Source organism: Penaeus vannamei, chromosome 14 (assembly GCF_042767895.1).
Source record: "Penaeus vannamei isolate JL-2024 chromosome 14, ASM4276789v1, whole genome shotgun sequence".
Lineage (NCBI taxonomy): Eukaryota > Metazoa > Arthropoda > Malacostraca > Decapoda > Penaeidae > Penaeus > Penaeus vannamei.
Window position 1 is genome coordinate 39,537,092 of NC_091562.1, and position 27,500 is coordinate 39,564,591.

The 27,500-nt window shown below is 47.4% G+C and overlaps 1 protein-coding gene across 2 annotated transcripts in view; it reads left to right on the plus strand.

Annotated features, from left to right (window-relative positions):
• LOC113827142 (carboxyl-terminal PDZ ligand of neuronal nitric oxide synthase protein-like) overlaps positions 1-27,500 on the plus strand; it is a 373,830-nt gene that overhangs the window by 284,575 nt on the left and 61,755 nt on the right. For both annotated transcript variants that reach the window (XM_070129932.1, XM_070129933.1), the window contains exon 3: positions 21,105-21,176. In XM_070129932.1, the coding sequence (XP_069986033.1) occupies positions 21,105-21,176 (72 nt within the window). The remainder of the gene's footprint in view (positions 1-21,104; positions 21,177-27,500) is intronic.

Sequence of the window (27,500 nt, forward strand, 5' to 3'; positions counted from 1 at the left end):
GTGGTGACGTCATCTTGGTACAATTTTATTCACACAGTGTCGTGGGGGCGTTGCGAGGGAAGGGGGTCTGGCGGGGGTCATCCCTCCTTCATTGGCCCTCCTGTCCCTCCCCCCCCTCCCCCCTCTCCCGCACTCGCCTGCACCGACTCTTTATGTGTTTACGTGGAAAGTTTTAATATTCGGCAAAGTTTGGTCTTGAGAGATGAAGTGTGTGTGTGTGTGTGTGTGTGTGTGTGTGTGTGTGTGTGTGTGTGTGTGTGTGTGTGTGTGTGTGTGTGTGTGTGTGTGTGTGTGTGTGTGTGTGTGTGTGTGTGTGTGTGTGTGTGTGTGTGTGTGTGTTCGCAGGGAGTTAAATTTGGGTATGTGTGTGTGTGTGTTTTATACAAGTTTGTTGGGTTGTGTCCTAGTGAATAGATAGATATATAGGTAGATAGATACATCTGTATAGATATGCATCTATTTATGTCTATATATTTGTTGTGTCTTTTAGGGTGAACCAATATTAGCTCAAACATAAACGCACCTGGAGTATTGATTGTAAGACTTAGTAGGTGGAATACCTGTCTTCCATCATGTCACCCCCCCCCCCTTCTCCCTCCCAATTTTTTCCCTTGTCCTCTCCATTTTTCTCTCGTTATAACCCTTTCGGGCCCTCCTTTTCTCTCCCTAATCTTCCTTCCTCTTCTCTCTCTCTCTCCCTCCCTCCTTCCCTCTCTCCCTAGCTCTCCCACTCTACCTCCCTCTCCCTCTCTACTTCCCTCTCCCTCTCTGCCTTCCTCTCCCTCACTTACCTCCCTCCTCCCTTTCAAGCCTCCCTCTCCCTTCTCAACCTCCTCTCTCCCTCACTACCCTCCCTCTCTCCCTCCCCTTCTCTCTCTCTCCCCATTCCCTTCCTCGCTCTCTCCCACCCCTTCTCTCTCTCTCCCCATTCCCTTCCTCCCTCTCTCCCTCCCCTTCTCCCTCTCTCCCCCTTCCCTTCCACCTCCCTCCCTTCACTCTCTCCCCATTTACATTCTCCTCTCATCCACTCCTCCTTCTTTCTCTCTCTCCCATTCCACTTCCTCCCTCTCTACTCCCTCTTTCCACTCTCTCTCTCCCCATTCCCTTCCTCCCTCTCTCCCACCCCTTCTCTCTCTCTCCCCATTCCCTTCCTCCCTCTCTCCCTCCCCTTCTCTCTCTCTCCCCATTCCCTTCCTCTTCTCTCCAACTTCTCCCACTTTCTTGCATGAGTCGAGCCATCATGAATAGTCCTTGTCGGGAGGGGAAGGAGGGGGTAGGGGGGTGGGGGGTTGGATAAGGGGTGGGGGTCATTTAAGAAAGAAGCGAAATCTGCACACTTGCTAAAATGAGGAATCCCTTCGTTTACACTGCCGGGTATTTGCGTCCGAGGAGGGAGAGCCAATGGGAAACTCCGACGGGTCGAGAGGTCGGTTCTCATTGGCCGACGGAGAGTACAGGTGCGCGAGTACGTGAGAGAATGACATGTCTGTGTTGTCTTGTTTCCTGTCGGTAGCACCAGCGCCTTGGAGACAAAAGAAAGGGCGAGAGAAGCAGCGAATGAGAGCGGTAACATTATTGATGACGATAACAATAATAATGATAATAATAATGATGATAATAATAGTAATAATATAATAATAGTAATAATATAATAATAGTGATAATAATAACAGTGATAATACTAATAACAATAATAATAATGATGATGATGTAATGATAGGAATAAAAACACTAAGAATTGCAGCAGTAGCAAGATAGGAGACGAAATGCTAAAAAATAGCCCCAAGTTGTCAAGGGAAGCAGAAGGAGCATTTACAGTGGGCCCGCCTCCCCCCACCCCCACCCCCCGCGTTGGGCTGGCCGGCCACTCCCTTCCAGTACCCAGTAAAACGTACCTGTGCTTGCGCCATGCTAAGGCACCGGCACCAGCAGACGGGCGGTGCTTGGCCTTTCCCCGCGCTCTGGGCTGTTCCACCCTTTCGCCATAGCTTCTGAAAAGCGAGGAGGAGAGAGTGCTATTTCCTGAGAGGCTGGATGGAGGAAGAAGGGAAGAGGGCGGTGGCAACGTGTGCTAACCTTGAGTCCCCCCCCCCTCCTCCACCCTATCTCCCACACACACCCTCTCCCCTGTCCTTCTTCATCCCCCTCTTCACTTCATATCCCTGCCCACTTCCCCCTCCCCTTCCCCCCCCCCCCAGCTCCTTGCCCGACTTACATAAACGGCAGTCTTGAGGCTGTCCGTTTCCAAGTAATACCTTTGAGGCATGTTGTCTGTCCTTACAACCTCGTCTATCTGCTTTTTTCTCTCTTTTTATTCCAGCTCTTCGTATCTCTTCCTTTTTTTCCCTCTTATCTACCACCCTGGAAGTTTCCTGGCACTCTGAATCATCGTTAATGCAATAGTGTTTCTAGAATCGGGCATGGAAATTTGGAGAAGTAAAAACGTGTGATCGCCAGGAATGCCTCAGGTATCGACGGCGGGTTGCCAGATGTCGGCGGTGGCAGGGTGGCGGACAAAGACGATAAGGATATTTGATGAAAATTATTTATCAGTAGTTTGGTTGAGAGTCGAGGTCCTTTACCTATGGAAGGCTTATTTTGTATGCAGGAAAGGCTCCTATAGCATGCCCATGAAATGCCGTCAGCTAATGAGATTTTTATACGGGATCGTTGAGAGGCAAGAAGGATAGTTTGGTCGTCATCTTGCCATATGGGAGTCACCATATTAAAGTTCCATTGTCCAAGAGGCTATTAATAGAATTTATTAAAATTTATTCCGATACGTTTTTGTTTTGCCAACGTAATCGAAGGACACTAGCTCGTGTAGGGAATCACCTGAGCGAGAGAGAGACGACCTGAAGGAGAGTTGCAGGACCCGAAAATGGGTTTGAGGAACGCCACCTTCCAGGAACAGTCACTCCACGGCCGTGCCCAGGGAGAGAGAGTTATGCAATGGGGATAAGCCGTCTGCGAACCCCCGTGTCAGAACCCCCGGTGCACCTGGCAGACTTTATCCCTTTAATTTCCGAAGCCTTTAACGGGCGTTCGTCTGCCAGGTGACTGCTGTTGCCTGCCGTTCGTGGAAATCCGAATCAGGAACGGGAATTTGGAGTCTGGCATCGGGCGCTTTGGAAAGGGGGGAGGGCGCTGTGCGGAGGAGGAAGTCCTGGCGCCCAAAGGGTTCTGTAGGGGCTGGTTTGTTTGTGTGTGCGTTTGTGTGTACGTCTGTGTGAGTATTTGCGTCTGCTGGATTTGTAATGAAGTATGTGACAATGATAATATTAATGTGTGTATGTGTGTGTGTGTGTGTGTGTGTGTGTGTGTGAGAGAGAGAGAGAGAGAGAGAGAGAGAGAGAGAGAGAGAGAGAGAGAGAGAGAGAGAGAGAGAGAGAGAGAGATTGCGTGCGTGTATGTGTGTGTATAAGTATGAGCGAGTGAGTGTGTGTGTGAAAATATGAGTGAGTGAGTGAGTGTGTGTTTCGGTATACGCGCAAAAGCAGGACTCTCCGTTACGTAAGGAAGGTCATGGAAGGATTTACGTGATGGGAGTCGGCAATATGGAGAAGCGGGGACTCGACCTTGTTATCCGGCACTTGGCAACAGGACAGGTGTTTAAAGAGACTCTTGGAGGCTCAGGTAAAGCTCTCTGTTGAAAATGTAGCGAATTGCGTTTTTCACAAACGGAAACGTGGATATTTTCATCCTGTGCTTGTTCTCAATAATATATATATATATATATATATATATATATATATATATATATATATATATATATACACACACACACACTCTCACAAGGAAAATCATAGTGTTTATCCATATTTTTCAGTTCCCAGTGTCATCAACATTCAAAATAATCAACAAATCACTCCCAGACGTACTAACAAGTGATTTATAAATACTTAAAATATCACATTTACTTATAAGGAAGGACGAGGATAGATGTGGGTGATGGATGGGTAGGGCGGGGGTGGGGGGGGGGAGGTTCTCTTCATAGGTTGGCTATTTATATTCTTCTCGTGATTTTGTTTGGGTATTATTGGCACCGTTTATTATTATTTTGATTGTTTTCCTAATTATGGTCATCGTTATTTTCGTCAGTGTAGTTAACATAACAGTATAAGTATAAGCAGCAACTTCATTTCTCAATAATAGAAATTGTGATGATGCATCCCCATTGTCAGACGTCAAATTTAACCACCATATTTCCAGCATTACTAGTATCAGTTTATCTTTTTTTTATGCATATTTATCATTGCGAATAAAAAGATAATAAGAATCAAGGGAGGCAATCAAGTGATCGTATCTGGACATGGCATACCTCGTTCAGCTCCCATTATATCGTTTTTATTCCACGTTTATCGAATTATTATCGTTGTTCTCGTGTCCTTAATTCTGAGAAAACTAGAGGAAGGGGGGAGGGGGGGGGAGTGCGCAGCGAAGGCCTCGGGAAATGTTCCAGTGTCGTGTATGGTAGTTTAATGGGTCAAAATTACCGGTTTGTGGCTTCGGTTTTCTCTCTCTCTCTCTCTCTCTCTCTCTCTCTCTCTCCTCTCTCCTCTCTCTCTCCCTCTCTCTCTCTCTCTCTCTCTCTCTCTCTCTCTCTCTCTCTCTCTCCTCTCTCCTCTCTCTTTTTTCTTTTTCACTTTCTTTTACAGGTGTTGTATTTGCCTTTTTTTTCTTCTTTTACTTCTTAGTGAATGCCTGGGGGTGGAGCTTTTTTTTAGATTTGTATTCTGTTTTCTGCTGTTTTGTTTTCATCGTTTTTACGTTTTTTTTCGTTTTTTAGTATTCCTTTCCCTTATCGCTTTTTTTCTCGTTTCCTCTCCCCACACGCACTTTTTTGTCATGATTCTTGGTATTTTCTCTCTCTCTCTCCTTACCTTCTTTTTTCCCCTCATCAGGACAAACCGCCCTTAGCGTTTGAGATAAGGGCAGCAACAGACAGCAGTAATATCTTTCAAGTAATGCCTGGAGGAGATTTTTTTTCTCTTTTTATATCGTCCTTTCTTTTCCAGGTAGACACGTATGTGTGATATTGGAGAAGTACTTGTGTAAAGACGTTCCTGTTAGGTGTATATACTTTGGGTTTAATGGTGTGCTGTAGAGAATTAGATGATATTAGGAGAAGCCAGTTCTTTGACGTATATTCTTTGGGTTTAATGGTGTGCTGTTTAGAGTTCGATGATTTTAGGAGAAGCCAATTCCCTGTCCTTCAAAGGCGCGGAAAGGTATCGTCGGGCCAGCTCTTTCCTCCAGTGCCCGTTTATTGTTATTTACAGAGTCAGATGACGTGTTCGGTTTTAGAGCCAATGGGTCGATGTCTGTCAGATGAAGCTGTTTAGACGTAAATGCATCAGAGGGAACGGGTATCTATCTCTTATTAGATTAGGTGCGTCAGGCCTACTGTTGCATAATGCAGAGAGCTGAGGCGTGTATCACGAGACGAGGCAGCATCAGCTGATCTTCCTGCCGAGGCGTCCTGGAGCGGCTGAGGCGTCGGCAGATAGGCCTTGTGGAGGACGCGGGTACATGGGGGGGTGGGGGAGGGGGGGGCTGCCTTCCTGCCTCCTGCTATTACCTTCAGCGTCTGTTCCTGCCGTCGTTATGCCCCGGGATCCGATTTCTACCTGCCCTGTCTTATCCGGCCGTGTGTTTGCTTTTATAATTGGGTGTTTTTTTTTTTTTTTTTTTTAATTATTTGGTTTAAGTGTGGTGTTTTGTGTAGCATTATGTTTATTGGATTTTGTAGGGGTGTTTTTTTTTTTTGAGTCTCAATGGTCTCTCCCTCTCTCTCTCTCTCTCTCTCTCTCTCTCTCTCTCTCTCTCTCTCTCTCTCTCTCTCTCTCTCTCTCTCTCTCTCACCCTCCAAAGTATTTTACTTTTCAATTTTCGTTTCCTCTTCCTCTTTTTATTTTTCTGTCATGATTTCCTCCTCTCCCTTCTCATTTTCGCCTTCATTCACCGCCACTTTTCCCCCCTCTCCTTCGTCGCCCGCTTCATTCTTGTCATCATTATGGGGCCGCTTTCTCTTTCTCCTTTCGGCCAAGAGCTGATCAATGCCCCCCCCCCCTCGGAAAGGAGTGCTTGTTTCAATTCCATTTTCTTTCGCGATAATTTTTAGTGTCGAGGCTTTTCCTTTTTGGGGGATGGGAAGGCCCGCGCTCGGCTGTCTTCTTGGTTTGCTCCTTCTGCTTCTTCTTCGTCCTCTGTTTCTTCCGTTTATTGTTGCTGGTCTTATTTTTTTCTTCTTTGTTTTCGTTTTATTTTTTTTCTACCTTTTTTACTTCATTTTTTTTAGGGGGGGGGGCTTTTGCATCCCGTCCTCCTCTTCTTTCTCCTCCTCCTCTTCTTCCTCCCCCTCCCCCTCCCCCTCCTCCTCCTCCTCCTCTTCTTCCTCCCCCTCCTTCTCCTCCTCCTCCTCCTCCTCCTCCTCCTCCTCCTCCTCCTCCCCCCCACTCCACTCCTCTTCGTTTCCCTTCTGTTTCTTGCTTTCATGGTAGAGTGCATGTATCATTTTCCACATCAGCGCCGGGTGAAATATGTAGAAGAATGAGTGAATAAAATGAAAGAGAAAATGCTTATCCCTTTGTCTCTCCCAAGGATGAAACAGGATGAAAATACATCGAACTAATATGTTATCTTTCTAAATAATGGGAATTCCTGCATATTTTCATAAATTCTAACGACAGCTAAGCTCTTTAGAAAAAGAAAGAAAGAAAAAAGTAAAATGCAAAATTGGAACTACTTTTCACCTGTGTTTCGCGCCGTACTAAGCTCTTAAAAAAAATCTGTAAAATGCTAAATGAAACTACTTTTTGCCGATGCTTCGCGCCGCGGAAAATGATCCGACGGGAAATTATTCTGCCAGCATTACCGCCGCGAGGGGAAGGCATTCCGTGATCGATAGAGGAAGCGGCGGCGAGCGGTGATACAACTCTACGGATTTTACTACCCGGGTTTCGAATAACCCCCTCCTGAAAAAAGGGAGAGTTAAGTTAACTTAACTTAACTGCTCTCCCGTTTTTTTTAGGGGGGGGAGGGGTTATGGTTTGTGTGTGTCTGTGTGTGTGTGTGTGTGTGTGTGTGTGTGTGTGTGTGTGTGTGTGTGTGTGTGTGTGTGTGTGTGTGTGTGTGTATGTGTATGCTAATTATGTATGCCTTCTATATGTCCATCATGTCACATGGCATTAATCTGTCTGCCTACCACCTGCCTGCCTATCTGTCTGTGTGTGCCGTGTCCTTCGTCTGCATTCTCATGACATTTTGTATTGATGTGCATGTCACATCTGAAACTGTTTGTATGCTAGCAAGCAAAACTTCCTCTCGGTTCCGCCTTCCCTCCCAGCCTCCCTCCTTCCTCTACTCCCTCTCCCTCCCCCCTTCCTTCCCTCTCCGTGTCTTGCAAAAGCGTGGCAGAGTGTTTGGCTGGCGTGCGAGGTGGCTGGACGAGGCATACGTGACAGGGCTGCAAGAGGAGATGGGCGGCGCTCGAGGGATTTGTCATGGCGATCTCTCTCTTTCTCTCTCTCTCTCTTTCTCTCTCTCTTTCTCTCTTTCTCTCTTTCTCTCTCTCTTTCTCTCTTTCTCTCTTTCTCTCTTTCTCTCTCTCTCTCTCTTCTCTGCCCTCACTCCTCTTTCCTTTTTCCTCTTCCTTCTCCCCCACTTCCTTCCCTTCCTTCTCTCTTTCCTTTCCTGCTTCTCTTTAAATCCTCTTTGTCCTTTTCCTCCCTCTCTCCACCACCTGGCTTTACCCCTCCCCTTGTTCCCCCTTCTCTCCTCTCCCTCCCTTTGCCCCCTCCATCATCTTTCCCCCCCCGTCCCTCTCCCTTCTTCCCCCTCCTTCCTCTCCCTCCCTCCCTTTACCCCCTCCTTCCTCTCCTCGCCTCCTCCATCTTTGCTGCTCTTCCTTCCTCCCTCAGCCTTTGCCCCTCTCCTCCACCTTTGCCTCCCCCTTCTCTCTCCTCCCCCCCCTTTCCCTCCCCTTCCTCTCTCCCTCCCTCCCTTTGCCTCCCCCCTTTCCCTCTCCCTCCCTCCTCCTTCCCCCACCTCCTCCTTCCCTCCCTCAACTTGCTTCCACCTCTCCCTCCTTTGCCTCCCCTTCTCTCCCACCTTGTCCTCTCCTTTTCCCTCTCTTCCCCTTCTTCTCCAACCCTTCTTCCTCTCCTCCCTCCCTTTGCCTCCCCTTCCTCTCCCTCCCTCCCTTTACCCCCTTCTTCCTTCCTCCCTCCCCCCTCCCCTCCCAAAGAAAACCTGGCTGGGACGGCGCGGGTAACCTTAGCCAGCGGCCGGTGTTCCCGTATAAACAAAAGCAGGTGTGTTGTAGCATTCAGCATGGCCGGACGTGTTTATTGTGTGTGAGAGAGTGTGTTTGTCTGTCTGTTTGGGTGCGCTAGTAAGTGTTTGTACGGGGTGTCTGTGCGTCCATGTAGCTGTGTGTGGTTGTGTGGCTGTGTGTGTGTGTGCGTGTACGTAGCTGTGTGTGGTTGTGTGTACGTTTCGCTTCTGTGTGGCGTCTGTGCTTGTTATTTGCATATATGTGTGTGGTAGCTTTGTGTTTACCTATGTATGTTTACGTGACTATGTTGGGGGGGGGGGGGGTGAGAGAGGAGAGAGTGCTCTTGTTATGCATTTGTTTGTTTTTGGAAACCGAGGCCAGTTTATTTGTAAAATTAAGAGCACATTGTGGTGATTTATTCCTGGCTCGGTAATGCAGTGGCGGGAAAGTCTTTTATTTATTTGTATATTTTTAAACCGTCTCAAGGTCAGCCGAGACTTTCTTAATGATGTCAGGTATTTTTCGATGAAGGATGCTTAGTGGCTCGAGGTTAATGATGTCTCGAGTTTTTTTTTTTTTACTTTTTATTTTAAAGTGTGGGGGGAGGGGGGCTTTGCCTCTCTCTCTCTCTCTCTCTCTCTCTCTCTCTCTCTCTCTCTCTCTCTCTCTCTCTCTCTTTCTCTCTCTCTCTCTCTTCTGCTGCTGGTTCTAGGTCTATGACAGTTGGCCTTCGTCGTGCTTCTCCTGCTGTCTGTTTCTTCTTGAACCGTATTCATGTGGACAAAAGTGGAAAGGTATGAATGAGAACGAATATCTTCACAATACAAGAGATGTATTTGACCGGTTTCGATTATATCTTCGTCAGGAAATAATATTCCTGGCGAAAGATATGAAATGAACCGGTCAAACCATACTCTCTGTATTTGTGTGTGAAGATATTCGTTCTCATTCATACCTTTCCACAACTGTTTCTTCTTCTCTTTCGTATGTTTTCTGTTTTTCTTTGATGTCTGTCTTTTTCCTTTTCATTTCTATTTTCATTTATTTTCTCTCGTCCTACCTCTCATCCTTGCATTCTCTCTCTATCCCATTCTCATCGCTTCTCACCCTCCCTTGCTCTCTCCATCTCCGTCTTTCTCGCTCTGTCTCTTTCTCCTCAAACTTTCCCCACAAAAAAAAGTAAAAAATCAAATCAAATCCATGATGTTCAAGCGACAATAGCGAGCATGACTTGCAGAACGCGCTGGTGATTTTCCCCTTATTACCAACATCCTGCAGCCTTTATTTCGCTGGCGTCACGAGAGGAGTTACGGTAACGAGCATCAGCGCCGTCGACGATCTGGTTAGCAGCGTCGGTAAGTCGTTAGTAGTTCCGTTAACAAGCATCGGGTACGGTTACGCGGTAGTTCCGTTGATAACAAGAATTATCAGCGGTAACTAGATGGTTGATTTGATAACGAGGATCAGGTGCTATAACCAGGTGGTCTGTGATAACGAGGTAGGTCCGTATATAGCGAGCATCGGCGGCGGCATCTCGTTTGTTAGCGCCGATAACCAGCATCGCCCTCGGTCGCCTGGCGGTACAGCTGGTAATGAGTGCCAACCGCGGTAACCCGGGAGTAACGGCCGTGATTTCTCTGTCGTGACGAAAGTCGGGTCTTTCGAGAGGTAAATTATTCTGGAGCAAAGGACACGGAACGGGAGGAGAAGGATGGCGGGCGGGAGGGGGAACCTGTATAGAACTGCAAAAAAAGAACGTTTTATGTATGTTTGTTAGTCTGTTTATGTATGTGAAGTGATATTTGTGTGGGTGTCTGTCTGGCTTTGATGTGTATATTTCTAGATTGTGTGTGTTTGCAAATACACTTCTTGCTCTGTAAGCGCGTCTGAGTGCTCCTGCGTGCTTTTAAAGCCAGAAGCAAGCATATAGACGTACGATTACAGTGTGGTGAAGGAAACTCCGACTCAGGGAAGTGAAGCAGCGAGCCGAGGGAGCCGAGGGAAGCCATCCGAGAGAGAGGGCTTTGAGAGCTGAGGCGTGAGATTTCCTCGTCCCGAAGGAGCAGAAGAAGAAGGAGAAGAAGGAGACGGAAGCGGCAGGGCGCTCCTTGGGCGTGACTGAAAGCAGCGAGGGGCTGGGAGTCTCGCGTGAGACTTGGAGAGGGGTGGAAGGGGTGGAAGGGGGGGGGGCGGCGAAGGATCTTTGAAGTCTTCGGTGCGATGAGTCTCGGTATTTTGTTCTTTTTGTTGCCTTCTCTTTTTTTCGTTCTATGTCTATCTGATTCTCATTTGTTTCTGTTCTTTCTCACATTTTATCATTTTTTTCTCATTTTTTTTATACGATTATCTCATCTTTTTCTTTTCTTTTTCTTTTTTTTCCCTTTCTCTTCCCCTTCCTCTAGCCTCAGACGGCGCCTGATCCATCATCCGAAAAAGACCGAATTTCGGATAACAAACTTCGATATCACGCATTTTTCCCTAAAATTCCGCCATCTTGCAAAGTTCCGGATAACAAGAACCGGTTCAGCGCCACGACACGGAAACAGCATGACCGGATGGGCGGGAACTTGCTTCCTTGGCTGGGTAATGAACCACTGTGGGGGAAAAAATAAGGGGGGGGAAAGAACTAGGAAGTAGGGAAATCATTGCAATTTTTTTCCCCCTGTAGGTAGGGAGGGACGCGAGGGAAGGAGGGGGGTAGGGGAAGGGGGGTGAAAGGGAGGGGGGGTGGTAGGAGGGAGAAGGGAGAGATACTTGTTTTGGGAAGGGTAGAGAGGGAAGAGGAGTCCATGTTTAGGGGGAAATATGTAGAAGGGGGGAACTAGGGAGGGTGCAAGAGGAGAATGAGAGAGAGGAAGGGAGAGAGGAGTTTGCGGAAGGAGAGAGGGGAGAGAGAAAAAAAAATAGGGATAGGAAGGAGGAACTGAAAGGGGGTGTAAGGGAAAGAAGAGAACAAGGGGTAACTGGGAGGAAGAGGAGGAACTGGGAAAATGAATATATGGGTGCATGTTGTTACTGAAAATTGCCGGAAAGCGGAAGAAATTCCAGTCTGTCCGGGAAACGGAAGAGAAGTGGAAGAGAACAGAAAGAAAAATAAAAAAGATGGAAAGAAAGAAGGAAAGGAGAGTGAAGCGGAAGTGAGAAGCAAAATGTATGCAAAGGAACCTCTCTCTCTCTCTCTCTCTCTCTCTCTCTCTCTCTCTCTCTCTCTCTCACTGCACTCTCACTCTCACTCTCACTCTCACTCTCTCTCTCTCTCTCTCTCTCTCTCTCTCTCTCTCTCTCTCTCTCTCTCTCTCTCTCTCTCTCTCTCTCTCTCACTCTCACTCTCACTCTCACTCTCACTCTCTCACTCTCTCACTCTCTCACTCTCTCACATCTCACAAATATAATATAGAAAAACATATAAATATATAAATATATAAATATGTAAATATAGAAATAATAATATATAATTTCTCACTCTCTCCCTCCCTCCCCCCCTCCCTTCTCTCTCCCTCCCTCCCTTCTCTCTCCCTCCCTCCCTTCTCCCTCCCTTTCTCCCTCTCGCATCAGCAGAAAATAGTCGACAATAAAAAAAGATAAAGAACGATGTGAAGGAACGAAAGAACACGGTAATGAGAAGCAACGATGATTTGTATAATAGAGCAGTCAAGATAAGAAACCAGTCGGCGAATGGAAACAGCTGTGTCTTTTTTAGCGATAATGAAGATAATGAGGTGAATGATAATGACGGAAGGAGGAAGGAGGAGAGGGAATAGACGGGGTGGGGAGGGGGAGGCGAAAGAAGAAGGAGGAGGAGGAGAAGATGGAGGGAAGGAAGGAGGAAGGAAGGGAGGAAGAAGGAAGATGGAGTGAAGGAGGAGAAGAAGGAGGAGGAGGGAGGAGGGAGGAAGGAGGAGGAGGAGGCGGAGGAGGAGAAGAAGAAGAAGAAGAGAAGAGAAGAAGAAGAAGAAGAAGAAGAAGAAGAAGAAGAAGAAGAAGAAGAAGAAGAAGAAGAAGAAGAAGAGGGCAGTTGGTGAAAAGGGAGGGAGGGGAAGAAAGGGAAATAGGTGAAGAGGGGAGGGGAAAAGGGGGAGAAATGATAAGAGGGGGAAAGAGGAAGGGAGGGAGAGGCAGTAACGGAAATGAGGAAGAAGCGATACGGGGAGGTGAGGGGAAGTAGGAAGAGGTGATAGAGAGAGGAAAAATAGATGGGAAGGATAACGGGTAAGAATCAAAGGAAGAGATGGAAGGGAAGGGCAGGAGAAGAGAGGTGGTAAGAGAAGGAACAAAGAAGAGAGGAAGGGGCGAGCGGTTGAGGAAACGGGAATAAGGAAAATGCGATTATCAAAATAAAAGGGGAGAGAATGGACGGTGACACGGAAAATGATAGAAGAAAGATTTATAGACGTGAATGATGAAGGCGGAAGGAAACAAGAGCACATCACCAGTCATTACTACGCTTCTCCTCTTCTTCTTCTTCTTCTTCTTCTTCTTCTTCTTCTTCTTCTTCTTCTTCTTCTTCTTCTTCTTCTTCTTCTTCTTCTTCTTCTTCTTCTTCTTCTTCTTCTTTCTCTTCTTCCTCCTCCTTCTCTTTCTTTCCTACCTTCCTCCCTTCCTTCTTCCTTACTAATTCTACCTCTTCCTCTTCTTCTTCCTTCCTTCCTCCCTCCCTTCCTCACATTCTCCTCCCACTAATTCCCCCCTCCCGTCCTCCCCCTTCCCCCTCTTTCTTCTCCCCTTCCCCCTTCCTCCCTCTCCCCCTTCCCCTTCCCTTCCTCTCCCCTTCCCCCTCCTGCCTCACACCCCCCCTTCCCCCTCCCGTCCTCTCCCCTTTCCCCCCTTCTCCCTTTCCCCTTCCCCCTCCCGTCCTCTCCCCTGTCCCCCTTCCTTCCTCTCCCCTTCCCATTCCTCCCTCTCCCCTTCCCCCTCTTCCTCTCCCCTTCCCCCTCTTTCTCCTCCCCTTTCCCCCTTCCCTCCCTCTCCCCTTCCCCCCTTCCCTCTCCCCTTCCCCCTCTTTCTTCTCCCCTTCCCCTTCCTCCCTCTCCCCTTCCCCTTCCCCCCCCTTCCTCTCCCCTTCCCCCTCCCACGTCCTCTCCCCTTCCCCCTTCCTCTCCCTCTCCTTCCCCCTTCCCCCTTCTGCCTCTCCCCTTCCCCCTCCCGTCCTCTCCCCTTCCCCCTTCTCCCTCTCCCCTTTCCCTTCCTCCCGTCCTCTCCCCTTCCCCTTCCTCCCTCTCCCCTTCCCCCTTCTCCCTCTCCTCCGTTCATGGCGTGTTCTAAGATGTTCTTGCCAGGGAGACATTGTAAACAGATAACAGTGATTTGTTCTGGTGCGAGAGAGAGGGGATTAGGAGGACAAGCTCCGCTTATGCCAGAACCGTTCTGGGATTGTGTCAGGTTCTCTCCGCTGTTCGTGTTGTTGTTATTGGCGTTTATTTGTATTCTTCTGTTCTCTGGTCTTGCTTGTTCGCACTTTCCGTTTTTGTCTTTGTTGTTTTGTTTCTAACTCTTCTCTCTCTCTCTCTCTCTCTCTCTCTCTCTCTCTCTCTCTCTCTCTCTCTCTCTCTCTCTCTCTCTCTCTCTCTCTCTCTCTCTCTCTCTCTCTCTCTCTTTCTCTCTTTCTCTCCTTCCCTCCTTCCTTCCTTCCATCCTTCCTTCCTCCTGATGAGATGCAACATGAGAACCGAAACCAGCGTGCAACAGAAAAGTTGTATTTTATTGTTGATAGTAATTAATGTTGCAGTGCACTTATTACCTGGCCTCTTGAAATAAGTAATTTGTGTACGTGTTTATCCATACACACGCCCTATGTATACACACCAACAGCCACACGCACACATAAATAGACTCTACCCCCCAAAAAAGAGCCCCAGAAAATACGTAGATATTTATAAACACACTTACATAGCCACCCACACAGAAATAGCCAGACACGATCCCCGAAGACGAACGACGCCAGAAAATTACGTTCGGAAAGATGGTCGGGACGAAAGGCGGTTCTCTTCTGTTCTTGCCTTTCCCTCTCTCTTTTCATTGTTAAGGTCCTCTTCGGTTCTCTTCTGTTCTTGCCTTTCCCTCTCTCTTTTCATTGTTAAGGTCCTCTTCGGTTCTCTTCTGTTCTTGCCTTTCCCTCTTTTTTTTTAATTGTTAAGGTCCTCTTCGGTTCTCTTCTGGTCTTGCCTTTCCCTCTCTCTTTTCATTGTTAAGGTCCTCTTCTGTTCTCTTCTGTTCTTGCCTTTCCCTCTCTTCCCTCTCTCTTTTCATTGTTAAGGTCCTCTTCGGTTCTCTTCTGTTCTTGCCTTTCCCCTCTCTTCCCTCTCCTCTTTTCATTGTTAAGGTCCTCTTCGGTTCTCTTCTGTTCTTGCCTTTCCCTCTCTTCCCTCTCTCTTTTCATTGTTAAGGTCCTCTTCGGTTCTCTTCTGTTCTTGCCTTTCCCTCTCTTCCCTCTCTCTTTTCATTGTTAAGGTCCTCTTCGGTTCTCTTCTGTTCTTGCCTTTCCCTCTCTTCCCTCTCTCTTTTCATTGTTAAGGTCCTCTTCGGTTCTCTTCTGTTCTTGCCTTTCCCTCTCTTCCCTCTCTCTTTTCATTGTTAAGGTCCTCTTCAGTTCTCTTCTGTTCTTGCCTTTCCTCTCTCTTCCTCTCTCTCTTTCATTGTTAAGGTCCTCTTCGGTTTCTCTTCTGTTCTTGCCCTTTTTCCCTCTCTTCCCTCTCTCTTTTCATTGTTGAAGGTCCTCTTCGGTTTCTCTTCTGTTCTTGCCTTTCCTCTCTCTTCCTCTCTCTCTTTTCATTGTTAAGGTCCTCTTCAGTTCTCTTCTGTTCTTGCCTTTCCCTCTCTTCCCTCTCTCTTTTCATTGTTAAGGTCCTCTTCGGTTCTCTTCTGTTCTTGCCTTTCCCTCTCTTCCCTCTCTCTTTTCATTGTTAAGGTCCTCTTCGGTTCTCTTCTGTTCTTGCCTTTCCCTCTCTTCCCTCTCTCTTTTCATTATTAAAGTCCTTTTTGAGTTCTCTTCTGTTCTTGCCTTTCCCTCTTTTTTTAAATTGTTAAGGTCCTCTTCGGTTCTCTTCTGTTCTTGCCTTTCCCTCTCTTCCCTCTCTCTTTTCATTATTAAAGTCCTTTTTGAGTTCTCTTCTGTTCTTGCCTTTCCCTCTTTTTTTAAATTGTTAAGGTCCTCTTCGGTTCTCTTCTGTTCTTGCCTTTCCCTCTCTCTTTTCATTGTTAAGGTCCTCTTCAGTTCTCTTCTGTTCTTGCCTTTCCCTCTCTCTTTTCATTGTTAAGGTCATCTTCAGTTCTCTTCTGTTCCTGGGCTTTTTTTTCTCCTTTACCTGTTTTTTATTATGATTTGTAATTTGTTTGGCGGAGATGCGACCTTTGTGACGACCGAAGGACTGAACGCCCGACGGAGGGGACTTGTGGGCTCGTCGGCTCAGCGGGTAATGCGAGATGGGATGGTTTGTGCAAAAAGGAGGGAGGGGGAGGGGGGAGAGGGAAAGGAGGGCGGTGCGAGGAAGGGGGAGGGGGGGAGAGGGAAAGGAGGAGGGAGGTGCGAGAAGGGGGAGGGGGGAGAGGGAAAGGAGGAGGGAGGTGCGAGGAAGGGGAGGGGGGAGAGGGAAAGGAGGAGTGCGGTGCGAGGAAGGGGGAGGGGGGAGAGGGAAAGGAGGAGTGCGGTGCGAGGAAGGGGGAGGGGGGAGAGGGAAGGGAGAAGGGCGGTGCGAGGAAGGGGGGGGGGGAGAGGGAAAGGGAAAGGAGGAGGGCGGTGCGAGGAAGGGGAGGGGGAGAGGGAAAGGAGGAGGGAGGTGCGAGGAAGGGGGAGGGGGAAGGGGAAAGGAGGAGGGCAATTGCAAAGGAAAGGGAGAGGGGAAGAGGGAAAGGAAAGAAGGGCGCAGTGCACGTGAGGGAAGGGGAGGGGGGAGAGGGAAAGGAGGGTGGTGCGAGGAAGGAGGGAGGAAAAAGATTGGAGGTAATGTAGTAAGGAGAAGGGCAGCGGGAAAAGGGTGAGGGAGTAGGGAGGTGGGGGGAAGGGGATTGAGGAAGAAATATGGAGAGAAGGGGAGCCGAAAGGAGGGGGGGGGGCAAGGGAGTGTAGGAGAAGGGGTGGGGAAGGAGTGAGGGGAGGAATGCGGGGGAGAGGAGGAGGAGGGAAATTAGGATAGAGAGAGAAAAAAAAAAGGAGAGAGAAGGGAGATGGAGCAAAAATGGAAAGCCATTTTTTTTTTTTTTTTTTTTTTTTTTTTTTCATAATCATGAATGACGTTCAAAGGGCGTATGGGTAATTTTGATAAGGGAGAGAGGCTGATGTTGACGAAGACGAAGTTCGGTTAAAACTGACGATAAAAAGACTATGGCGTGACGGATTTTTTCTTTTATGAAAAAAGGAACTTGTAGGAGGGAGAGAGAGAGAGAGAAGAGAAAGGAGAGAGAGAGGGAAAGAGAAAGGAGAGAGAGAGGGAAAGAGAAAGGAGAGAGAGAAAGAGAAAGAGAAAGGAGAGAGAGAAAGAGAAAGGAGAGAGAGAAAGAGAAAGGAGAGAGAGAGAGAGAGAAAGAGAAAGAGAAGAGAAAGAGAGAGAGAGAGAAGAGAAAGAGAGAGAGAGAGAGAGAGAGAGAGAGAGAGAGAGAGAGAGAGAGAGAGAGAGAGAGAGAGAGAGAGAGAGAGAGAGAGAAACATGCGAACCAAATTTGTAAATAAGTTGAGTAGGGCGAAGACAAGAAGGGCTGGGGTAGGTTAAACACCAAGGAAGATGGTGAGAGATAAGGAAAATGGAGTTTTTTCTCTGCTCGCCACTTTTCTCTCTTTTTTCTTATCTTTGTGGTTATCTATTCATCTTTCTCTTTCTCTTGGTATTCTTTTGGTATTTTTTCTCTCTAATTCTCATGCTACTGTGGTCGTCTTTCTTCCGTTTATTGTTTTGTCTGTTTCATCCTCTCTTGCACTATCTATATCTATTTATCTGTTGTTGTTTCTTTCTCTCTTTCTTTCCATCCTTCTTTCTGTACCTTTCCATATTCCTCCCTCACATTTTCTCTCTTTTTACATCTTTTCTCTCCCTATTCTTCCCTCTCTTTTTCATGCTCCCCCCTCTTCCTTTCTTCTCTCCCTCTCTCCTCTCCACCCCCTTTCCACATCTTCCTTTCTACTTCTCACTCTCTCTCCTCTCATCCCCTTCTATCTTTCGTCTATCTCTCCTCCACTACTTCCTTTCTTCTTCTCTCTCCTCTCCTCCCCCTCCCATCTTCCTTTCTACTCTCCCTCTCTCCTCTCCTCCCCTTCTGTCTTTCTTCTTTCTCTCCTCCCCCATCTTCCTTTCTTCTCCGCCCCCCCCCCTCCCCCGCGGTGGCATAAATCCCAGCCGATATTATCTTCTTCCCATACTTAAACCTCGCGACGCGGGATTAATTATCGACCAAGAATGCCAAGGAACTAAATTACAGCGTTCTATTCTTGAGCGTTCAATAGCAGCCTGAATACGTTAAACACTCTCCTCTTAAACGCGAAATAAAAAGAAAAAAAAAGGAGTTAAAAAAAAAAGCGTGGAATACCTGTGGGCTGAGTCGTCGGGTAATGAGAACCACCTGAGTGACTCTGGGCGTCTGCTAGTGGTCGAGGTTGTACTGTGAGGAGGGGGAGGGGGAGGGGAGGTTAGGGGGGTTGGGGTTGTGGATGGGGAAAGGTGTGTGTGTGTGTGTGTGTGTGTGTGTGTGTGTGTGTGTGTGTGTGTGTGTGTGTGTGTGTGTGTGTGTGTGTGTGTGTGTGTGTGTGTAGGGGATAGGGGTGTAAGGAGGCGTTTGATTGGGATATTTGTTTATTGGTGTGTGTTTGTTTTGCTTGTTGGTATATGTAGGTATGTACTGCGTGTGTGTTTGCATGCAAGTACGTACGTGCGTGGGTGCAGATGACTAAGGAAAGGCGTGTATGCGTCCTCTCTCTTTTCAAAATCTGTTCTCTCGCTGTATCGGGCGTGACAGCCTGGATGGTCTGCATTCCCCGCGGTTCGTGCTCTGATCGCGAGGCCTTGGAGCCGCTCGAGTGGGTGCGCGGCAGGCGGCCCCGGCCAGCGCGCACGTTTTAATTGCTTGGCTGGAGAGGAGATAATGTAAACAAGGCATTTGTCCTGTTTTGCGACCGCCGGCCTTTTATCCCGTGTCGTTCTCACTTGAGGGGAAATTGAAAATGTATGAAGGACACTTTGTGCGAAGGAGCCACGTTCGCACACAAACACACGGGTGTACACACATATTTGCGTGTATATATATACACGCACATATTTGTGTGTGTGTGTGCGTGTGTGTGTGTGTGTGTGTGTGTGTGTGTGTGTGTGTGTGTGTGTGTGTGTGTGTGTGTGTGTGTGTGTGTGTGTGTGTGTGCACATTCATATATATTTTTTTATTGGATGAATGAATGAGAGAGAGAGGCAAACATAATTAAAAGAGGAAGGGAGACCTTCCTCCCCCATGACCTGTTCCCCCGACATCCTCCATCCTCCAAATGCAAATTCCCTTTGCCTTTGGACGTCTCGCAATCACAGCCTCCTCTTTCGCCGCGTCGTCCTTATTACAGCTAATGAGACGAAGTGATAAAGGAAGAACAAACACGCCACGGAAAGGGGCGAGAAGGACGCGATTGGCTCCCCGTTTCAGTGGTTTGTTCATTGTAGAGGGAGTGGGGGAGGGTGGGGGTCGGTGGGAGAGGGAGGGAGAGAGAGGGGGTGGGTGGGAGAGAGGGTGGGGGTCGGTGGGAGAGAGGGTGGTTGGGTGGGAGAGGGAGGGAGAGAGAGGGGGTGGGTGGGAGAGGGAGGGGGAGGGACATATCCCCTCCCTCTCCGCCCCTCTCCCCTCCCGCTTCCTCTCTCGCCCCCTCTCTCCCCTTCCTCCCTTGCCCTCTCCCCGCCCCATCTCCCTCCCTCCATCCATCCATCCATCAGTTCCCTCCTCCCCCCACACTATCTCTCATTCTCTCATTCTTCCTTCCCTTCTCTCACCGTTTCCTTATCTGGCCTCCCTCTCTCTATCCGTCTTGTGCCCCCCCCCCCCCCCCCCCCCCCTCCCTTCCTCCTCTCGCCCTCTCTCCCCTTCTCCCTTGCCCTCTCCCTCCCCATCTCCCTACCTCCCTCCATCCATCCATCAGTTCCCTCCTCCTCCCCCACACTATCTCTCATTCTCTCATTCTTCCTTCCCTTCTCTCTCCGTTTCCTTATCTGTCCTCCCTCTCTCTATCCGTCTTTTGTCCCCCCCCCCCCCGCCCCTCTCCCCTCCCTTCCTCAGTCTCGCCCTCTGACAACCTCCCCTTGATATGCTGACCCTTGCCCCAGATCTCCCTCCCCAAGGATCTCCCTACGCTCCCTGGGAAGGGCGAGGGAAGGATCGGGGAGGAAGGGGAGAGGGAGAGAGGGAGAGGGAGAGAGAGAAAGAGAGAGGGGGGGGGGCGAGAATTTCGGTGGTTTGTGTGAGGACGAGGATGAGGAGGACGAGTCCATTTCCCATCAGTTCCCTTTCCTCCTCCCCCACACTATCTCTCATTCTCTCATTCGGAGTTCCTTCCCTTCTCTCTCCGTTTCCTTATCTGGCCTCCCTCTCTCTATCCGTCTTGTGCCCCCCCCCCCCCCCGCCCCTCTCCCCTCCCTTCCTCTCTCGCCCTCTCTCCCCTTCTCCCTTGCCCTCTCCCTCCCCATCTCCCTCCCTCCATCCATCCATCCATCAGTTCCCTCCTCCCCCCACACTATCTCTCATTCTCTCATTCTTCCTTCCCTTCTCTCTCCGTTTCCTTATCTGGCCTCCCTCTCTCTATCCGTCTTGTGCCCCCCCCCCCCCCCCCACCTCCTTCCGCAGTAGGGAACGGAGCCGCTGACAACCACATTGATATGCTGACACGCCCCAGATTCCCTCGCCAAGGATTCTGCTACGCTTGGGAAGGGCGAGGGAAGGATCGGGGAGGAAGGGGAGAGGGAGAGGGAGAGGGAGAGGGAGAGGGAGAGGGAGAGGGAGAGGGAGAGGGAGAGGGAGAGGGAGAGGGAGAGAGGGAGAGAGAGAGAGACAGAGAGACAGAGAGAGGGAGGGAGAGAATTTCGGTGGTTTGTGTGAGGATGAGGATGAGGAGGACAAGTCTTTTCTTTCTTTCTTTCTTTCTTATGGTGGGGAGGTTGTGGGATTTTGTGTACGTGTGTGATGGTTCGGAGTGTGTTTTATGGTGGGTCAGAGTGTGGGGTTTTATGGTGATTTGGAGTATGAGGTTTTATGAGGATTCAGAGTGAGGTTTTATGAGGATTCAGAGTATGAGGTGCGTCGACGTCCCCATTGAACTCGATGTGTGAGAAAATGATTGTTAAAAGCTGTTATAAAAAGGAAAAAATGAAGGTTTCCAGCGATAATGGAAAAGGAAAAGGACATTATTATATGATTATATAGGTATTTATTCTGATTAAATACTGATTGTCATCCATTGTCTCCATCTTCCAACTCTTATTCCTTTTTTAACTGTTTGTGTACATGGATATGTGTGTAAACATTCACTTTTTTATGTACAGATTATTGTTTTAGCGTAAGTATTTTTGATATTTGTGTTTGTAACATGAAGACATGTTATATTCTCATCAATTACTTCAGATACATTAATTACGTTTGCACCAACAGATCTCTTCTCCATTTGTACAGATTACTTTTATTTTATTATCTTTTATTTTATTTTATTTTATTATCTTTTTCTTACAGATTACTACCGGCATTTTTACATTTCTATTCGTTGCTAAAAGTTTTCTTCAACGTGCCTTCTGACCGCGGAGGCTATTTAGCAGTTAGACGAATGGTTGGAAGTTTTTCATAATCTAACGATTTTTTTTCTTTTCTTTCCCTCCCGCAGTACATCGGAACGCTCGACGTCCCGCGACCAACAAGCCGGGTGGAAATCGTGGCCGCCATGAGGAGGATCCGGGTAGGTGGCTCGTGGTCCGGTTGGATTGGGTGGTGTTGTTATTATTGTTATCGTTATTATTGTTATTGATATTATTTCACTGTCATTATAGTTTTAGTTGCTGACATTGTTATTATTATTATTATTATTATTATTATTATTATTATTATTATTATTATTATTATTATTATTATTATTATTATCATTATTATTTCTTGTCAATGTCATTGCCGTCAAGAATTAGTGTCATTTACTTACTGTGGAGTCCAACAGACAGTAAGTACTCTTAGGGTTAAGACTCGTAAAAGATTTTCTTAGAGGTGATGTAAATAGGTAGTAGCTCTAAGACCCTGATGGTTGCCTTGATCTCTTGAGGATTTGTTGGTAACTTCGAGTTGTTTATTTGGGAGATAAAAAAAGGCGTGGTAGTGAAATGTGGCGTGCGGAGTCCGTAGATTTTCCACAGGTAGATGATTTTTTTTTTTGTAAGGGCTTTGATATTGGTGTTTGGGCTGGAATTCATGGACGTCGTTTGTGAATATGTTTTGTTTTGCCATTTTCTGTGATGTTTAGGCTCGCGAATTTAATTATTTGTGAATTGAATTTTTTTTAAAGGCAAATTATATAGACAGTTTGGCTTACATTCGCTTCTCGAACACATGGCCCATAAATCATTCTTTTTTATCTCTCTCTTAGCCTCCTTTCCATCCCATATATCTCCCCCCCCCTCCTCCTCCTCCCCCGCACTCCACGCCCCTCTATCTTTTCCCTCCCTGTCTTCCCCACCCCCCTCCCCCCCACTCCCTCCCCCCTTCTCTCTCATCACGTGGCCAGAGCGTGTATAAAATGACTTCGCTTAATTTCATCCCGTAAAGGCTTGTAATTATTCTAGTTAATGGGTCATCTCCAGAATAATTACCTCGGCATTTTCCGGTGAATCAGTTAGCGACAGAATGAGGCTTATTTTCCTTAATGATATACGGGCGAGTAGCGAATTTGTTGCGTTTGATATTGTGGTGAATTTGTGATGGTTAAGATTGTGTGTGTGTGTGTGTGTGTGTGTGTGTGTGTGTGTGTGTGTGTGTGTGTGTGTGTTTTAGGGTTTGAAGTTATTGTGAATTGGGATCTTGCTTGGTTAGTATGTCGAAAAAGATAACTTTTGGTAGCTGTTGAGTACATTATTTTTTAAAGTGATGTCATAACTTTGGCATGTTTTTGTTTTTTTTTGTTTTTTTTCTAATCATCAAAATTATTATTTACCCATATTACTCAACCATCCCCAACCCAACCAAAATCCAACTCAGATTTTCCTGTGTCTTTTTTGGGGGTGTTTTTCTCTTTTTTCCCTCGTAAGTGTCTTCCATCTAGAGTGCAAAGATGATGATGGTGATGATGATAATAATGGTGAATAATAATGATAATAATAAGAAAGAAGAAAAGGAAGAAGAAGAGAAGGAAAGAAAAAAAAGAATAAGAGGAAGAAGAAGAAGAAGAAGAAGAAGAAAGAAAGAGGAGATGAATAGGGAAGATTGAGGAGAAGGATCTCAGCTTGATTGGATAAAAGGCGAGATTCCCAGAATCCCAAGAAATCGAATCGGATTGGAGAGGTTTTAAGAACAGGGCGAAGGGTGTCCTGTTCAGAAGAACTCGGGAGAACAATGGAGAAGCGATTGTGACTTTGTGGCTTTTCGATCGGGCGTCTAGGGCGAGGAGGAGGAGGAGGATGACCAGATGATGGCGTTGATTGGGAGTCTGATGAAGGTCAGGCGATAGCTGAGATTGGGTCGGGATGGGGAGAGGAGGAGATAAAGTGGTGGGGAATTGACCTTTTTTTTTTTTTTTTTTTTTTTTTTTTTTTTTTTTTTTTTTTTTTTTTTTCGTTACTTGCGCTTCGATTGCGTTCTCTTTTGTCTTCTTCTTTCTCGTGATTGGTGCTTGATTTGTATTTGTCTTTCTTTTCTTCTCCGTGTTTTCCCATCAATTTCTTTCTTATCTTTTTCTTATTCCTCGTCCTCCTCCTACTCATGCTCCTCCTCCTCCTCCTCCTCCTCCTTTCCCCCCATCCTCCTCCTTCTCTTCCTCCTCTTCCTCCCCCTCCTTTTCCCCCTCCTCTTCCTCTTCTCTTCTTCCACCTCCTCCTCTTCCTCTTCTCATTTTCTTCCACCTCCTCTTCCTCCAGAGAGAGGAACGGGAAGTGAGATCATCCAGAAACTTCCCGATTTTTTTCATGATTCAGAGTCGATTGCGAATGGTCGAAGAAGCGAAGGATTAATGCAGTTGTAAAAAAAGAAATAATTGATTTTTCGTAACTGATTGATTTTGTGTGTGTGTGTGTGTAGTGTATGTGTGTGTGTGTGTGTGTGTGTGTGTGTGTGTGTGTGTGTGTGTGGTGTGTGTGTGTGTGTGTGTGTGTAGTGTATGTGTGTGTGTGATGTGTGGTGTGTAATGCGTGTGCGTGTACAGTAGTGCGTATGTATGTATCTACAGCACGGACGCGGCAAGAAAACCCCAAGTACGGCTGTTGGATCGCGGCATTCCAGTTCAGTCTCTCATCGCCTAGTCCATAGAGACGAGATTCGCGCACGTTTTTTTTTTTTTTCCGAATTGCGAGGCGAAGTGGTCTCCGGGCGGCCGTCACGCGCGATTTGGTTCTCGGCGGCGGCGCGTGTGAAGGGCGGGGAATTCCCCTCCGTCGCGAGGTGGGTGTTGGGTGTAGGGAGATTGGTGTTTGTTTGTTTGTTTGTTTCGTTTGTCCATGTTGTGGGTTTGTGTGTATAGGGGGTATGGGTACGGGTATGTGCATGCAAGCGCAAATACTCGTGCTGAAGGAAAATCACGGTGGAATGCCAATCAAGGGATTAGATTCACAGCATCAGAATCCAGATGACAAGAGTACGGTCTCACACGGGCTCCATCTTCTTCCCACTCTTCCTAACTCCCAAATCTCCCTCCCCCTTCTCCCTTCCCCCTTCTTAACTCTTCCTCTACCCCTTCCTCTTATCCCTTCCTTCCCCCCACTTACCCCTTTCTTAACTCTCTCCCTCCCCCCTTGCCCCCTTCCCCTTCTTAACTCCTTCCTCTCTCCTCCCCTTCCCTCCTTCTCCCCTTCTTAACTCTTCCTCTCCCTTCCCCTCTTCCCCCACTGCCTCTTCCCCCACTTCCCCTTCTTAACCCCTCCTCCCCCTTCTTAACTCTCTCCTCTCCCTTCCCTCTTCTCCCACTTCCCCCTTCTTAACTCTCCCTGCCCCCTTCCCAACTCCCCTCTCAATCTCTCCTCTCCCCCCTTTTCCAAATCTCCCCCCTCCCACCTCCACTCCCCCCCCTCACCTTGGTTCTTAACATCCACCCCACCCCCCTCCGCTAGATATTTTTATGCGATATCGTCGATGCCACTTTTTTCATCGCAGCGTCAAGAAAGCGTAATAATAAAAAAAAAAAAAGTGGTGTCTTTGATATCATTATCAGAGTCTTCATTCGCTCTCATCTCCCGCCGGAAGTTGTCTTCGGGTGTCGCTTTTGGGGTACGTTTTGCGGGGGGAAAAGAAGGAAAAAGAAGAAGGAAAAAAATGCGAGAGGGGGGTCTCTTTTAATCATTTTTTTTTTTTTCTGTTTATTATTTTTTTTTATTATTATTATTTTTTTGTGTCACGTTTTACGGCTAAGAAAGCCGCGGGAGAAGGTAGTTCTTTTATTATTTTTTTAAAAGATATTTTTCTGTTGTGATTTATTTTTATTTTGTATTTATTTATTGTTTTTGGTTTTACGGCTAAGAAGGAAGTTGTTGTTTTTTCAAATTGTTTTTAAGATCTTGTTCTTCTTTGTTTTTATAATGTTTTGTACTGTTCTGCGTGTTATTTTTTTTTATAGAATTGTTGACTGTTTTGCTCTGTTTTTTTCTCTTTTTCGTGTTTTGTTTGATATGTCTTGTCTTAATTATTTCTCGTATTAATTGCTTTTTGGGAACGATTTGTATTCCCTCTCATTTGTGTAAGATTAAAGGGAAGTCATAAAAGATAATGCTAATGGAAAGAATAATAAGATACAAAGTTTAATTATTTGATTGATGATAAACGCCATCATAGTTTTTTATTCGTAATTGATATCGTAAAGTAGGGTGTGACTTTGCTCTCATTATCTTCGTCTTCTGTTATTAATTATATATTTTTTTTTTTGTGATGATGATCGGAGGATACAAAGGGTGAATAATTTAAGTGGTGAAGGACTGGTTATAGGAGGGTAAATGGTCGTTATCTCATTATGGTGATTGCAGGTTAATTAGGAACAGGGGAATTATTTTACGAGGTTGACAAGGGCCCCTGTTTACTCTCCTTTTATTCTTTGATTTACACATATGGGCGCACGCGGATGAGGTCGTAAGCACGCACACACTTGCACACACTTGCACACACTTGCACACGCACACACTTGCACACGGACACTCACTCTCACTCTCACTCTCACCCTCACTTACTCACTCACTCACTCACTCACTCACTCACTCACTCACTCACTCACTCACTCACTCACTCACTCACTCACTCACTCACTCACTCACACACACACACACACACACACACACACACACACACACACACACACACACACACACACACACACACACAAACACACACAAACACACACAAACACACACAAACACACAAACACAAACACACGCTATACACATCAGAGGTGGGCGGGGGCGGGGCGAGGAGGAGAGAGAGGGGGGGAAGGGGGTGGGGAGGGGGGAGGGGGGAGGGGAGAAGTCATGACCGATGGCGGGCATAAACCCGTTATTGATCATAAACCATTAACTCTTTATCGGGGAATGTGTCGGGTAATTAAGATGTTTGCCCGGCGGATATGGGGCGTGCGAGCGAGGCCTTGCGATAAGAAACATGTGACAGGGAGGGCGGGGGAGGGGGAGGAAAGGGGGAGAGGGGGTGGAGGGAGAGAGAGGAAATGGGGAGAGTGGGGGGTGGGGTGGGGGAGGAGGGGGGAGAGGTAGTGGAGTGGGGTGGGAGGGAAGGAAAAGTGAGGGGTGAGGTGGGAAGGAGGAAGAGGTATTAGGGGTGGGGGGAGGGAAAGGGGAAGGGAGAGAGAAGAATGGGGGAGGGTGGTAGGGTAGTAAGGGGTGGGGGTGGGAGGAGGAAGGTAGTGGGGTGTGGTAGGGTGGAGGAAGAATGGAGTGGGTGGTGGTAGTGAGGAGGGGTGGGAGGAAGGAGGGAGGAGGTAGACTAAGGGGGTGGGGGGAGGAGAAAGAGAGGGTAGGGGTGGGGGGGAGGAAAAGGAAGAGATTGGGGGAGGAGAGGAGTAGTAGGGGGTGGGGAGGAGAGGGAGAGGTAGTGGGGTGTAAGGTGGAGGAAAAATGGAGGAGGGGGTGGTAGTAGGGGTGGGGGGAGGAGAGGGAGAGGTAGTGCGGGGAGTGGAGGTGGAGGAAAAGGGAAGAGTGGGGGGAGAGGAGGAAGAATGGAGGAGGGAAGGTAGTTGGGGCGAAGGGAGGAAAGTGGGGAGTGGGAGGAGAGGAGGAAGAATGGGGGAGGAGGGGGAAGGTAGTGGGGGTGGAGGGAGGAGAATGGGGGGAGGGGAGGTGAGAGGGGTAAAGTGGAGAGTGAAGGGGGAAAACGTGGGGTTATGGGTGGGGCAGAAGAACTGGGTGGATGGGGGAGGGGGGTGAGGGAGAGAGGGAAAAGTTGGAGGTTGGAAATGGTGAGGAAAGACTAAATTAAGCAGAAAGATAAAGAGGACTCGGAAATGAGAAAGAGGAAGAGAGACACAGACAGAGAGAGAGAGGCAACCCAAAGTCTAAACTGGGACACGAGAAAATGTTAAAAGCAAACCTACAAATGAAAGATAGATTAATAGATAAGATAGAAATGCGTGTATTTGAGATTTTCTTCGTTTTCCTCCCCGTGTTTGAGCAAAGGAACGGAAGGAAGTCCAATGACGGGGAAAACGGAACGGGAGAAACGAAGAAAACGAGGAAAATCGAAAGGAATATAAAGTAGAAATGGGGAAAGACAAAGATGGAAGAACGAGAGCGAGAAAAAGTAGTTAGAAAGATAGAAAGACAGCGAGGAAAGAAAGAGACAGGGTAAAAGTCAGAGACAGACAGAAGAAAAGATAAAGAGACAGAGAAAGGGGGAAAGTTAGAGAAATAGCAAGGGGAAATAGACAGCGAAGAGGATACGTAGAAAATAAATAAGGAGACACAGAAGACGAATAAAGATCAATGAGAAATAAAAATGAAGATAATTCCACGCTAGAGAAAACGAAAGACATCCAGACCAAGAGAGATAGAGAGAGAGAGAGAGAGAGAGAGAGAGAGAGAGAGAGAGAGAGAGAGAG